The sequence below is a fragment of the Gracilinanus agilis genome, chromosome 3, assembly GCF_016433145.1.
Source record: "Gracilinanus agilis isolate LMUSP501 chromosome 3, AgileGrace, whole genome shotgun sequence".
In the NCBI taxonomy this organism is placed as follows: Eukaryota; Metazoa; Chordata; class Mammalia; order Didelphimorphia; family Didelphidae; genus Gracilinanus; species Gracilinanus agilis.
The window spans coordinates 615,471,847-615,488,146 of NC_058132.1; the positions used below are offsets into that span (position 1 = coordinate 615,471,847).

The following is a 16,300-nucleotide window of genomic DNA, read 5'->3' on the forward strand; positions in this document are numbered from 1 at the left end:
GATCTCTGTTATCCGCAGTAAGGGATCACCAAGTATGGGAGGCGAGATCCCGGGGAACCACCCGCCCACTCTAGGACTTCTTGAAGATGGAGTATGATTTAAGAAGAATTACTACTAATAGTATTATCGAAGGAAAATACTAAGCCTATGAGAAATTTCAAGGCAACAAAAGGTAATAAAAACTCCAAATGGCAAAAATACCTAAATATTTTATAACAAGATAAAGGAAGACAAAAAAAATTAGGCAATTTTTGGCCCGAGTCCTAGTTGGGCCAGACGCTTACTTGTGCATATAAAAGAAGATGTAACCACTCCGGTCTCGATCACTTTGAACAGAGGCCTCTTGGATTTTAGATACCTCCAAATCATTGTAAGTGAACCAGGCCTGCTTCTTAATGTCGTACACATCACTAATGTAATGACCTGAAACAAAAAAATCAAGCAATCATTTTCCCAACAGCACTGAGGCTTCATAATGGACGGAGGCTGAAGCTGTGATTTTGTTGCCTTAGTGGGGAACTTCCCCTTGCAAAGCAGACCGACATTCTCTGCAGTCTAGAGTGCTGAGAAGCTTTTCAGAGAACTAAGAGGTTCAGTGCCTTAACTAGAATCCCAAGTCAGAATATATCTGAACTTGAACACACAGTTCGTCAAGGCCAGCCTTCTATATACAATGCTTTGCATGTTATAGGGAGGAGGAAAAACCCTACTCAAAACAAAAATATCCCACAAATCAAAATGATTTTTTATAGCCTTTTATTTTATAAATCCTAAAAAAGTATAAACACCTAAAATATCTATAAATTTCAATTCAGCTTGCAGTGCACTGAACACTCTCATTTCCAGATTTTTTTCCACAGGAACTATTGTTTAGCCATGCTTTCCCAATCCTATATTGATGAAACTGATTTTTAAAAATTAAATGGAATGAATCCCTACCAAATCTCATTCTATTCAATGAAGCTCACTATTCTAATTTGTTAGAACTTTACTGGCTCCTAATACTCATGTAACAAATTAGCTACCTTTCATAGGTTTGTTTATCTCAAAAGTAGAGCTTCTTCATCAAAATCATAAAAATGCTGAGCAAGGTGCAGGGTCAAGGACTCTCTGGGGAAGTGTAGTACACGGGGCACAAAGTACAAGGACAAGCTCTCTACAGCACTCTGGTAAAAATATCCATTGAAGCTGATATATGTCATTAATGACTAGACTATGGGTTCAGTTTCCCAACCAGTTCTCAATTCATTTAACTGCATTATGACTAGTCTATTTAACAATAGCTAACACACGTTAGGATTTTCAAAGCACTTTACATAAGTTATTTCATCTCATCTTCATAAAAACCATCTCTATTTTGTCCTCAAGGATAATATCAGAGACTTTCAGGAGGCAGCCTCTCCTAGTCACAGAACCAGCTGACCAGAGCATCCAGACAAGTTAAGAGATTTATAATTCTACCACATGAAAACTCTAATGATCTTTTACCTGAAGAAGATGTGCTTCCAATATGGCTGACAACACTGATGAGTCTATAGGAATGAGGAAGATTTCCTGTCTAAAAAACACAAGTGAAGGTGAGCATTACTTCTGTATCTAAAATAAAACATCATTTAAAAAGAAAAAGTAAAATAAAATAAAACAGCAGGGACACCTGAGTGGCTCAGTGGATAGACAGCCAGGCTTGGAGATAGGAGATCCTGGATTCAAATCTGGCCTCAGACACTTCCCAGCTATGTGACCCTGGGCAAGTCCCTGAACCCCCAATGCCTAGTTCTTACCACTCTTCTGTGCTGGAACCAATATGTAGTATTGATTCTAAGGCAGAAGGTAAGGGTTTAAGAAAAATTAAAATAAAACATTAAATCTAAGCCTGAACATCAAAGAATTTATAGTTGAACCATAATACTTGGTATACCTAGAATCTATCAAAATGTGGTGAACCATGAATACTTTATATACATTATGTAATCTTTATATAAAGTGAATATATAATCCTAATTTAATCCAATTAACAGCTCTTAAGTGCATACCATATAGAAAATATTAAACTCAAGAATCATAAGATGTTTTAGGATTAGTTATCAAATATTTTTTCAATACCTACTGGCCTAAGTCAATATGTTGTTGGAAAAAAAAGAAAAGGGAATGTTTTTTAGGAATACCTGCTTTGGTATTTGAAGGTAACAGTCATATGTTCCAAACTGCCATATTTCTCAGTTCTCATTGAGTATATAGAAAAAAGGTTAAACTTTTACTTTTAACTCCACTATTTTATTTATGAATAAAAAATATAAAAAGCACTTGACTGATGCCAACTTAGCAAAACATAAAAGAGCTGGCAGCAAAATAACAGCACACTCCTTGACAGAAAAATGGGAAAAAAGGGAAGATGGAGAAAAGCCTGAGCCTCACCTCAGCATTTCTCTTCAACTCCTCTGCTTCAGCTTCTGTGTATTCCATATCGAAAACATCTTCATTCCCAGAGTCGTCATCAGAGCCCATTCCATCCAGAAAGGAACTGTTAAATTCTGAAGGGCACAGACAAGGATTGGTAAGACATTTGGCAAACACACCAAGAGACTTGAGCAAAAGAAAGCCTGGATTCTAGTGCCATCGAAAGCAAAAGGGAACTATAAAAACGACAATGACTCTAATGCAAGCCACAGCCTATCAGACACCTCACAAATGGTAACAGAAACATCTTTTGTGTGCTTTGAAGTTAGAGAGGCATTTTATTTATAAAAGAGGGGCCCAGGGTCTAATATGAGGGGGGGGAAAAAGAGAGAATAGAACTTTGTACCTAATGAAGCTTCTTCAAGCTCTATACAATCAACTGGCACATTCTCTCTCTCTTTTTTAACACTTACCTTCTGTCTTAGAATCAATACCAAGTATTGATTCGAAGGCAGAAGAGTGGAAAGGGCTAGGCAATTGAGGTTAAGTGACTTGTCCAGGGTCACACAGCTAGGAAGTGTCTGAGGTCACATTTGAACCCAGGGTCTCTCATCTCCTGGTCTGGCTCTCTAACCACCAAGTCAGCTAGTTGCTGCTGCATGTCATTTTTTTCTCTTTTAAGCTAATAGAACATGAGAATTATAACAAAGTACCCTCTTAATTTTCTGGGATTTGAGGTTCGGCAATCACTGGACTATTAAGAATACATAATAAAAAGTATTTTGAAAATTAAAACTACCAACTCCTAATGATTGAGTGGCCAATTAAAAATAAACATATTAAAATATGGTAATCATAATTCTGTGGTAATGATAGGATTAATTAAAAGCAAGCATAGTCACTCCCCAATAGCATAAAGCTCCTTAAATTTTCTGGATTCTAAGTAAAGCTATATTAAAAGGGTAGATTAACCCCCTTATTTATATAGGGATTTATGGCTTAAATAATTACCAAAATAGATTAAATACATATGGAGTGTATATAGAAACCTCCAATTGGTTTCCATTTTAGGTTGAATACAGGCACATGAAATAATTAAAATGTTTACAATGTTATTAGTCTGAGCTCTGCTCAGATGGACCTTATTTGACTGAAGTCTTGTCTGGGCCCAGAATTAAGATATGGTATTATGGAATTATTTCAATTTGTGTAGTATCCATCTGCAATTAAGACAATAATATTTTTTAAATGATCTGCTGTGGAGACTCATTATATTAGTTGTACAGAATAAATGTAAACATAGCTTATTAAGATTTGGAGTACAAGATAGGCAAATATGCTAGTAAATTTAAATTCAGTGACATGTTTTGAGAGGTGAAGCTCTATGGAGATTACTAATATATGAGGTATCAAGAGTATATAGAATGCTAGGATATTTTTACTTAATCTTAAATAACATTGAATCTCTTTAAAAAGGAAACATTTTATTAAAGAACAAAGACTCATACCAGTTTTAAATTTTACAACATGCCAAACAAAATTATATATTTAAAACATTTGAAAATAAAATGATAAACATTTGTCAGTGACTTTAAATTTTTTTAAAGCATTATTCATATAAGAAAAACTATTTTGATTGAAATGTTGGTAAAAACACACATATCACCACACCTTGAAGGCTTAACTCTGTGGCTCTTTTGAGGTCATCATCTTCTTTCTGTTCTCGGGCCTCCTAAAGGAAAACACAAAAATCTAGTTCGTTTTAAAAGTTCATTATAATTTTTGTTTTTTCCACTGAAGTTGTTCTACAACAACTTTGACACTGAGTATTAGAAGTTTTATGTGCAGCAATACTCATTACCTAAAAGCATTCAATTTTCTGTAACAAAGAAAGAAACTGAAACAAACCTTAAATTCAGATTATGTATCTAATGTTTGGAATAAGGCAAAGTCTCTAATTGATGTTTCTTATTCTTGTGCATTATTAATCAGAAGTGCAAAACTTCTGAATGACCTGATGAAGAGAATGTAGTTTGTCTCTCAGACTGCCAGAATTGGCCCTAGATATCAGTATTTAACTCCAATCATTTCCTTTTATTGTTTCAGGCATGTCGAACTTTTTGTGACCCTATTTGGGGTTTTCTTGGCAAAGATACTGTAGTGATTTGCCATTTCCTTCTCCAGTTAATTTTACAGATGAGGGAATTGAAGCAAACAGGGGGAAATGACTTGCCTAGGATCACAAAGCTAGTAAGTGAGGCTGGATTTGAATTTGTCTTTCTGACTCCAGGTCTAGCGCTCTATCCATAGAGTCACCTAGTTGCCTCAGAGGATGTGAAAGTATAGGAAGAGGCAGTATAATCCAGCTCTCCCCCTACGACTCTTCCACAAAGATCAAGAAAACATACTAGTCCGAGTCCTGGTTGGGAAATTCAAGAGAAAAAAAAATCTAGGCATGTCCTTTTACAGTGCAAGTTAGCATATAGAGACAACGAGGATGGGAAACCCCGCCAGGAGCATGTCACACAGAACTTTACCCATCGCCCTCCAAAAAGGAACATTCCAATTTCGGAACTACAAAAGGGCTGGCTCTGTGTACTAGGTTGCACCTGGGGGTGAAGGCCCCGGAGTAAGGAACAGTCACAGACCCTAAGCTATGCAGTGAGCAAAAAGCCAGGGTGAAGTGAAGAGCAGCTGTGGGGCTCTGTCTCAGGGAAGCCTGCAGAGCGGTCATTCTGAGCCCAGCTGGAGGACAGAAGCCGAGATCATCAGCAGTCTGCCCACAACTATGATGCTTACACAATGCTTGGCTCAGAAACTTGAAGAGCTCAAAGCAGGAGGGCAGTGCTCACTCTTCCGGGGAGGTCCTTAGCTTGAAATATCCCTAAGATCCTGAAATAATACCATACTCTGTATAAGATGAGACCAGCAGAAGGATCCAAAACAGGATTAAGTATGGCACAGGCATTCCTTCACCCTAACACAAGGTCCAAAGTCAGTAACTAAGGCTGGAAGAATGAGCAAACAAATGTTCAGTGTTTAGCACAATGCCTAACACACAATAGAGTTTAATCAATATTTGTTCACTGACCACTATCCCTAAAAAAAAAAAACACAAAAAACAAAAAACAACTACTATGGAGCCAGGGATGCTCAAGAACCCAGAAAATAATTATTTCAAAATATCTACAACTAAAATTCAATGAAAAATATGGCTTAGCCATAAGCTTAACGAGAATTCCTGGAATAAATGAAACTAGAATTTAAAATTATTTTATAAATGAAATGAGAGCACTAGAGGTGAGATGGGCAAAGAAACAAAAGTTATGGAAGATTTGGAAAGGGAGTTAAAAGTCTGGCACAAAAGGTACAAACTTCAAGCAATATGCTACTTGAAAGTCAGAATATATGAAATAGAAACAAAGGACTTCATGAGAAAAATCAAAAGCCAAAATACTGAAAAAACATTTTTTTAAATGCAAGGTATTTTATTATAAAAAAACAAGTGAGTTGGAAAATAGAACAAGGAGAGAGAATTTAAGACGCATTGGACAACCTTTATGAAAGCCATTCCAGAAAAAGGGGGACTAGACATATTATTTTTAAGAAATAACAAATAAAACTGCTTAGAACTCTTAGAACCAGGAGCTAAAATGGAAATAAAATGAGTTTACTGCTCATCTCCTGAAAGAAACACCCAAGTGACAATTCCCAGGAATATTATAACTAAAAGGCAGAGCTTCCAAGTCAAAGAAATAATATTCCAAGCAGTCACAGAAAGAAAGGATTCAAATATAGAGGTGCCACAGGATCACATATGATATTTAGCAGCCACTGCAATAAAGGAGCAGAGAGCATGTAATATTATATTACACATAATATTCCAGAAGGCAAAAAATATAGGCTAATAAAAATAACTTATTCAGCAAAACTGAGAATAATTCTCCAAGGGGAAAAAATAGACCTTTAATGAAATAGAAGACTTCCATGTATTCCTGAAGAAAAAACTCTAAGAGCTACATAGAAACTCTGAAATACAAATAAGGGATTCAAGAGAAAACATGAAGGTTAAGTGTGAGAAATCATAAAGGCCTAAACAAAGTTGAAATAATTATACTCTATAAGATGATAATATATGTTCCCTAGGAACCTCAATATCATCAAGGATCATAGAGGGGGTCTAAGAAGATGAAGGACTTGGGAGATTATACACTGGGATCCGGAACGATTTATATCAGTAATGCAGAGTTACTGCAATATTAGAAAAACTGCCTATATTGACAAGAAAAATTATATGGTTACATCAAGAGATGCAGAAAAAAGTTTCTAAAAGATACCCACCTATACCTATAGGGAATAGGATGCTTTTCATTCCAAAAATTATAGGAATAAATAGATACTTCCTTATTATGTGGAAGCGATCTAAAACCAAGGGTCAGCATTACTTATAATAGAGATAAAGGAGAGGCCTTTCCTAAAAGGTCAGGGGTAAAAAGTAAGTACATACCAACACTGCTACTTGATAAGAGTACTAAAAGTGCTAGCTAGAAGGAATTAAAAACAAACAAAAAACAACAACTGGGAGAATAAGCATAGCCAAGAGGATAAAATTATCCCTTTTTGCAGATGGTTGATTGAGAGAACATTAGAGTCAATTAAAAAAGTAACGACAACAATAATTTCAACAAGTTGCAGGATATAAAAATGCACCCACACAAATCATTATTTCTGTATATTACAAATAAAACCCAGCAGGAATAGGAAGAATAAAAAATCCCATTTAAAATAACTAACTACAGAATTAGAAATGCAGAAGAAAACATGATTTATCACTTATTTATTTGGGTATATGATTTGGGGTTTTGGTTTTAAAAGATTACTCTATTATAAAAATGAACAATATGGAAACAGGTTTTACATAATATGTGTAAAACCCAGTAAAACTGCTTATCAACAATGGGAGAGGGGAAAGAGATAACATGAATCATGTAACACCAGAAAAGTTATATGTAGCTATGTTACCGGAATAAAATAAAGAAAATTTAAAAATATATAAATACAATATAATAAAACTATAAAAATAAAAAATAAAGAAAAAATTTAAAAAATAAAACAAACTACAGAATTACAAAATTCTTGGAAGTCTGTGCCAGGAAGGTACACACAGAACTATAGGAATACGACTACACACCATTCTTTACACAAATAAAGAACTAAGTAACTAGAAAAATATTAAGTACTTATGGGTAGAGGCTGAGTCAAAATAATAAAAATAACAATACTACCTAGATTAATTTATTTATTCAGTGCCATAACTAACAAAGGAATGCTTCATAGAACTAGAAAATGATAACAAAATTAATTGAAAGAAGAAAAGATATGGTACTGGCTAAGAGACAGAAGGGAGGATCAGTGGAATAGATTTGGGGAAAGTGACCTCGGCAAGACAGTCTATGATAAACCCAAAGAGTACAGCTTTTGGGATAAAAATCCACTATTTGACAAAAACTGCTGCGAAAATTGGAAAACAGTATGGGAGAAATTAGGTCTAGATTAACATCTTATACACTATACCAAGATAAATTTAGAATGGGTGGATGACATAAATATAAAGAAGGAAACTATAAGTAAATTAGGCAAACATAGAATAGTATACTTGTCGGATCTCTGGGAAAGGAAAGATTTTAAAACCATGCAAGAGTTAGAAAAAATTACAAAATGTAAAATAAATAATTTTGATTATATTAAATTAGAAAGGTTTTGTACAAACAAAACCAATGCAACCAAAATTTTAAGGGAATCAACAAATTGGGAAAAAAAATTTATAACAAAAAACTCTGACAAAGGTCTAATTACTCAAATATACAAGGAGCTAAATCAAGTGTACAAAAAAAATCAAGCCATTCCCCAATTGATAAATGGGCAAAGGACACGAATAGGCAATTTTCAGATAAAGAAATCAAAACTATCAATAAGCACACGAAAGTGTTCTAAATCTCTTTTAATTAGAGAAATGCAAATCAAAAAAACTCTGAGGTGCCACCTCACCCCTTGCAGATTAGCTAACATGACAGCAAAGGAAAGTAATAAATGTTGGAGGAGATGTGGTAAAATTAGGACATTAATGCATTGCTGGTGGAGTTGTGAACTGATCCAACCATTCTGGATGGCAATTTGGAACTATGCCCAAAGGGCGTTAAAAGACTGTCTGCCCTCTGATCCAGCCATACCATTGTTGGGTTTGTACCCCAAAGAGATCATAAGGAAAAAGACTTGTACAAAAATGTTTGTAGCTGCCCTCTTTGTAGCGGCAAAAAACTGGAAAACAAGGATATGTCCTTCAACTGGGGAATGGCTGAACAAATTGTGGTATATGCTAGTGATGGAATACTATTGTGCTCAAAGGAATAATAAACTGGAGGAGTTCCAGGCGAACTGGAGAGACCTCCAGGAAGTGATGCAGAGCAAAAGGAGCAGAGCCAGAAGAACATTGTACACAGAGACTGATACACTGTGGTAAAATAGAATGTAATGGACTTTTGTACTAGTAGCAATGCAATGACCCAGGACAGCTCTGAGGGATTTATGGTAAAGATGCTACCCACATTCAGAGGAAGGACTACAGGAGAGGAAACACAGAAGAAAAGCAACTGCTTGAACGCATGGGTTGAGGTGGACATGATTTGGGATGTAGACTCTAAAACCACCCCAATGCAAATGCATGTTCGGCCACCGGGGCGGGGTTGCGGGGCGCAGGGGTGAGGGGTGGGGGAGATCGATAAAGAAAATGAATCATGTAACCATGGAAAATCTTTCTAACAAATAAATAAATAAGATTCACAGGTTAAATGTTTAAGAGGTACTTTAGTTGGTAATAAACTTTTCTCTCTCAGAAAAAAAAAAAAAAGAAGAAAAGAATCCAAAGAGAAATAATGGAGCAGATAGGGTGGGTGGGTGAAGAGCCCTCACTGTACTAGACATCTCAAACTGTACTACAAAGCAATAGTCATAAAAATAACTTAGGGAATAAGCTTTTAATATAGTGTCTATTAAGTACCAAGCACTGCTAAATCCTTTACAAATTATTTCATTTAATCCATATGATCGATCTTGTGAGGTAGATGCTATTTTTATTCCCATTTTATATTTGACAAAACTGATAAAAGCAGAAGTTAAGAGTCTTGCAGAGGATTTGATCTTCCCCACTCCAAGCCCAACACTCTCTCCAATGTGCCAGCTAGTTGTCTAGTATTAGTACTACTGACTAGTAATCTGCCAGTACCAGATTTAGTACCAATTATGAAAAAGACAGGGCAGCTAGATGGCACAGTGGATAGAGCATCAGGCCCGGATTTAGGAAGATCTGGAATCTGGCCTCAGACAATTACTAGCTACATGACCCTGGGCAAGTCACTTAACCTTGTTTGTCTTGTTTCCTTATCTATAAAATCAGCTGGAGAAGGAAAAGGTAAACCAAATCTCGGCCAAGAAAATCCCAAATAGGGTCACAAAGAGTCAGACATGACTGAAGTGACTGAACAACAACATGAAATAGAGAGGTCTATCGGTGGAATAAAGTACACATTATGCAGAAGTAAATGAGCAAAGTAGCCTAGTATTTCATAAACTCAGAAATCCCACACTATTTGGGTAAAAACTCACTATTCAATAAAAACTGTTGAAAAAATTGGCAAATTGGAAAAACTAGATATAGAATAATAGCTCACATTTTGTACCAAGACAAGTTCCAAACATCTTTGGACATAAAGTGACACTATAAACAAATTAGAGGAGCAAAGAAATTATTCAGTTCTAGTGATAAGGGAAGGATTCCTAACCAAGCAAGGGACAAAGAAGATCACAGGAGGTAAAATAATCATTCTGATAACATAAAACTAAAGTTTTTATGCAAATAACCAATGCAGCTAAACTTAGAAGAGGTATATAAATGGGGAAAAAAATAAATATCTCATTCCTAAGTTAAATTGGGAACTGATTTAAATGTACAAATATGAGTCATTCTCTAGTTATAAATGGTTAAAGAATATGAATAGGCAATTTTCAGAAGAAATATAACGTATCAATAGCCATACAAAAAATGCTCCATGTCACTAATAATTAAAAAAAATGCAAATTAAAGCAACTCAGAGATTCTATCTCACATCTTCAGATTGGCTGATAAAAAGGAAAATGACAAACGCTGAAGGAGCTGAAGAAGCAAAACAGGCAACTGATGCACCATGGTGGATCTGTGAACTGGTCAAGCCATTCTGGAAAGCAATTTAGAACTATGCCCCCAAATCAATAAACTGCATGCCCTTTGATTATACCACAAAGAGAGCAAAGAAGAAAAGAGTCCATATGTACAAAAATATTTATAGCAATTCTTTTTTGTGGTGGCAAAGAATTGGAAATTAAAGGTATCCATCAATTAGGGAATGGTGAACAAATTAAGGTATATGAATGCAATAGAAAACTACTGTTTTTTATGAAGGAGATAGTTTCAGGAAAACCAAGGATGATTTGTATGAACCACTGCTGTAAAGGGAAGTGATCTGAACCAAGAGAACAATTTATATAGTATCAACAACATGGACTGACCACAGTTCCAGAGGACTCATGACGAAACATGATAAACCCACCTCCTGACAGAAGTATGGTCTTACGATATAGATTGAATATGGCCAATATGGGAAAAATTTAAAATTATATGTATATATATATATTTTTTTTTCTTTCTTTCTTTTTCCCTGGGGGGGAAGGGAAGAGAGGGAAGGAAGAAAAGGTGGATTTTCAGCAACTGAAAAAATAACTTTAGGGAGCAGCAGGCCTAAAGATGGGAGGTCTTAGGTTCAAATCTGGCCTCAGACACCCCCTAGCTGTGTGACCCTGGGCAAGTCACTTAACCCCCCATTGCCTAGTCCTTACTCCTCTTCTGCCTTGGAACCAATACAGAGTATTGATTCAAAGATAGAAGGTAAGGTATTAAAAATAAATAAATAACTTTTAAAATACCTAGGTAAAAATTATTTAAAGAAAAAAATGTAAACAAAAATGCAACATTTAAGAAGTTTTGTTTTTACATACAAACTAGAGGCATCTTACTGATCTCCAAGATTAATCTTTTTCTTATCTCATTTTTTTTTTTACTGTGCTATTAAATACCCCCTTGGTGGTTAAGAAGACTTAAAGATAACTTTCTGCAGTTAACATTCGAGGATCTGAATCTTTCTGTAGTGGCAAAGTACTGTAAACAAATGAGGTGCCCATCAATTGAGGAATGGCTACAAATTATGAAGTATGATTGTGATATAAGAAATGAACAAGAGATGGTTTCAGAGAAACTTGGGAAGACTTCTTGAGAACTGATACAGAATGAAACAAGAAGAACCAGGAGAATGATTTATGTTATAAAAACAGTAAGTTCTGAAAGACTTTAAGAACTTTAATCAACAGTGATCAGTCATGATTCTTGAGAACTGATGATGATATGGAAACTTGTTTTACTTAACTAGAATTATATGTTATAGGGATTTTATTTTTCTTCCTTCCTTCCTTTTTTCCAAGTGAAGTGCTGCAGTGAAGGTAAAAAGGAGAGGGGGAAAAAGCTTGATAATTGGAGGAAAATGTCACTGGCGACAGTAACTCAAATGGCTTAATTTGCTTTCCAACAAGTTCTTTCTAAAAAATTCTAATTTCCCAAGAGATGTAGGGCTTATTTCCTTGCTAAGTTGCAATAGTTTCTTCATGAAAGAAAATCTGAGATTAATTTTGTCTTTACTTGACATCAGTTGATCAATGAAGGCTTTCATGATCTCTCTGATGGTTAGTTACTGTTTTCCATATAGATTTCATAGGAGCTCTCTAATTTATTGTGTAAATAGTAAATAAAAATTAAAAAACAAAAAAATAAAAAACAAACAATAATGCATGTGTTAAGTGTTTCACACACTCCTCCCAGCATGATTATAAATTAGAGGATAAGGGTAACGCCTATTCTAAACTTGTACCTTTCCAGCACCTAGCATGGCATTTCCTACACAGTAGATCTATAAATACCTGTTGTTTTATTTTATTATTATTATATTAAATTTTTATTTTTGGAAAATGTGTGCCTTGTTGAATTAATAGTTAACCATAAAAAGGAATGAAGATATGAAGTATCGCATAAATGAGCTGATATTTGAAGCAGAAGACAAGCAAAACAAAATTAAAGTTGTCTTTTACTTTCTTAAACCTTCCTTTAAAAAATGCCAAGATTCCTTTTACTTTCCTAAATTCTGGAAATCTTTTTAGAGTTCTTAAACCTGTAGAACTACTATAGTTAATTTACTTAAAATAGTAGAAAATATTCTTTTTTCTTATTAAACAAATGTCTTAATTTTAAATATGCACAGGTCAGTGGCCAAAAGAACAAGGAATTAAAAGAAAAGGGACACAAATTCTGTTTTCATTAAATGATCTGTGAAAGATATCAAATGCTTTTAAAATAAAATTTTCACTTCTGAAAAAGATCATTTGAGTTCATCAATTTTTCATCAATGGAATGATACGAGGATGCCAAATTGAAAATGCTTTGTGTAAGAAATGTATTCCCATCATTTTATCTGGGAAAGGACTGGTAGTCTTAATAGGGAAGCAGGAAAAAAAAAAATGTAAACAACAAAATTTTTAAAAATTCTACTGGGGGGGGGGGAGGGGGCAGCTGGGTAGCTCAGTAGATTGAGAACCAGGCCTAGAGATGGGAGGTCCTAGGTTCAAATCTGGCCTCAGACACTTCCCAGCTGTGTGACCCTGGGCAAGTCACTTGACCCCCATTGCCTACCCTTACCACTCTTCTGCCTTGGAGCCAATACACAGTATTGACTCCAAGACGGAAAGTAAGGATTTAAAAAAAAAAAAATTCTACTGGGGATGACTACTGAAAGATATTTTACTTTTGTAGAAGGTAAAAAAAATCTAAAATACAATCATACTTTGTTGAAGAGGCTACAAAGTAGTAGACAAATACAATCTATTAACAACTTACTAAGCTTAAAGAATTATGTTTACTGAAAAGTACTGCCACATATATTACATTATTCTGAAAACATTTGTATAAATATGCATGTAAATTAATGATATAATTGTATGAATAGCTGAAAAGTTTATAAGGAAATTAGATTTCCTGAATTTGGTTACTCAAGATTAATGCAAACAACAATATTGCAAATGTATTCTGAATGCTTAACAAATTATTCAAGGCAGTTTCAGCTTTATTACCATTTTACTTTGAACTGAGCTGGATGAGATTATCATGAAAACATCACCTATTAGCCAGATGCCTGAGGCAAGAGAAGTTAAAAGGCAATGAAAACTTCATCAGCTTTGAGAAATATAAAACGTAACAGAACCAATCACTTAAAAAGAGGCAGCTATTTAAAAGAAAGGTCACTGGAATAGAAAAATAAAACTGTCTTCTATAACTGGTACACCTAAAAACCAGAAATACATATATAATAGTCAGAAAATTTCCCTAGATAGATCTTGCTAGTCAAAGACTCAGAAAGACCTAGTCTAAATCTTACTCCTTAGATAAAAAGCTCTGTGACCCTATTGGGCAAAGCCAGCTTTCTAACATTTCAAATTATAGAAGAGTTTCCTATGCTATCTCATGCCTAGAAAAATAAAACCAAGAGCATAGCAAGTGTAAGGCTTACACATATATGAAATGATCAAGACTACAAATGCATCATTTTAAAAACAATTCGATCATGACTTATTTCAGTAAAACCTTGCTGAATGGTATTTGACAAAATGGTGGAAAGATGGAGAGTTGATTGGTTGACTCTTACTTGCTCCTGGAGGCTCTGAGCCAGGGCCTGCTGGAGTTCTTCCTCCTCCCGCTCTCGCTCCATATCATACTGTTGGAGCCAGTCAACCTCCCCCTGAGACCCTTCCGGAGTTTTGTTTTCTTTATTCTCATCAAAATCTTTAGTAATCTCAGTGAAGCTGGCAGGACCTGAGGAAACAAAAGAGCACAATTCAAGCTTTCTGGATCTTTCTACCCTTGTTTACCAGCTGAATACTTTCAAGGACAACTAAAGCTCCTTGACAGTAAGGAAACCTATTGTCTTGTCCAACCTCAAGGCCACCAGGGTATTTTTCCTTGAAAGCTTTTCTTTTCTTTTTGATATTTTATTTTCCCAATTACATGCCTTCTAAGCTTTTCTTAAGGAATATCACAAATGCCATTAATACCCTTCTCCCCCAATGAAGCCAAAAAAACCTGAGGCAAAACACAATTTCATTATTCAATACTATCTTCATACAATACAATTTTTTTAGGACCCAAAGGCCCTGTTCAATACAGCCGTCCTTCACTATACTGTGGTTCACTTATTGCGGCTGATGGAATGAAAAGCAACCAACCACAGTGCTGTGTTCTGTATCCTGGGCGCTGATTGACTCAGAGTTAATAAGGTTAGGTTAAAAAGAGTGTTGAAAAGGTTTATAGGAGAATGGGGTTCATAAAGCCTTAAAATACATATAAATAAAATAAATATAGTGCTGCTACTTTGCGAATTTTCACCTCTTGCGGGGGTCTCTGGAACATAACTCCTGCGATAGGTGAGGGATCACTGTGCATATTTTCTAGAAAGTTAGCTGATGCAGGCTATAAACCCCAAACTTTCCAATAATTAATCCTACAAAGGAGACAATGTTTTATAATGACCCATTTGTGATGCTAAAACCAATACAGGCACATACTTCTGTATTTGTTCAGAAGTTGTGTTTAAAAATGACATAGTCAAACCTAGTCAGAATGGATTACTTTATGAATTACTATTTCAATTTAAAAGATTTGGAGAATGTATCAACTGAGACTCATGCATATTAAATGGAGGACTTGGAAGAAATCAAACCTAACTTTTGTAGGTAGAAACCTGATATTTTGTCTTATATCTATATCTATAAATAATATGATCTTTTCTTCATTAAAATTATCCTAGATGTTATAACAATAACTTAAATTTGGGATGAAATGGTTAGGAGAAAGGAATTCTACTACTATATCCTGGACACTTTTGAGCTACTGAATTACTAGAAGCCACATGACGGTCTTATTGACCCAGGTGGGCAAGGTGGCTAGTAGGTGGTGAAGACAGTACTTTATACAAGTCAAACGAGGTTCCTGTCCCTCTAACTGGTTTAGTCTCGAACCATTCCATTCTTGCCAGAAAAAATAGCATGCTCTCACTCTGATAACCCAGCCAGGAGCCAGAGAAAGCTGGGCAAACTTCAGTATATAGATTTAAAGCAAGCCAGTGCTCTGATTAGAGACATCAAGTCAGAACTAGCTCCAATAACTAGATGACTGAAGCTAGACTTCTAGCTTGACCACAGAAACAGAAGCAGTCTCTATATATTACTGTCCTGGGAAACAGGGCCCAGTCATGCACTCCCTTGAGCATTAGGAGTCAAAGAACAAATTCTGCATGCCTGAAATTCTCTCCTTCCTCATCTCTGCCTCCTGACCTCCTTTTCTTCTTTCAAATCCCACCTAAAATTCCACCTTCTACAAGCTTTCCCTGATCCCCCTTAATACTAGTGGCTTTTCTCTGTTGCTTATCTCCAAATTATTCTATATAAATCTCATCTCTGTATGTATATAGTTGTTCGCTTATTGTCTTTCCCCATTAGACTGTGAACTCCTTAAGTGCTGGGACTGTCTTTGGTCTCTTTGAATCCCCAGTGCTTAGCAGAGTACCTAGCACATAACAGGCACTTAATAAATGGTTACTAATCAACTTACTGACATGGTCAACTCAATACCTATGTGCCATTGCCAGGAAGGCTAAACAGGAGGCATGAGAACTCCAATATCCAACTGCCATAGCCCTTTAGGGCTACGGCAGGGAAG

The 16,300-nt window shown here is 35.4% G+C and overlaps 1 protein-coding gene across 1 annotated transcript in view; it reads right to left on the reverse strand.

Moving 5' to 3' along the window:
- USP37 (ubiquitin specific peptidase 37) overlaps nt 1-16,300 on the reverse strand; it is a 60,464-nt gene that overhangs the window by 695 nt on the left and 43,469 nt on the right. The window contains exons 19-23 of the mRNA XM_044667552.1: nt 14,232-14,398; nt 4,069-4,129; nt 2,416-2,531; nt 1,489-1,558; nt 285-423 (exon numbers count right to left, since the gene is read on the reverse strand). Coding sequence (XP_044523487.1) covers nt 285-423; nt 1,489-1,558; nt 2,416-2,531; nt 4,069-4,129; nt 14,232-14,398 — 553 coding nt within the window. The remainder of the gene's footprint in view (nt 1-284; nt 424-1,488; nt 1,559-2,415; nt 2,532-4,068; nt 4,130-14,231; nt 14,399-16,300) is intronic.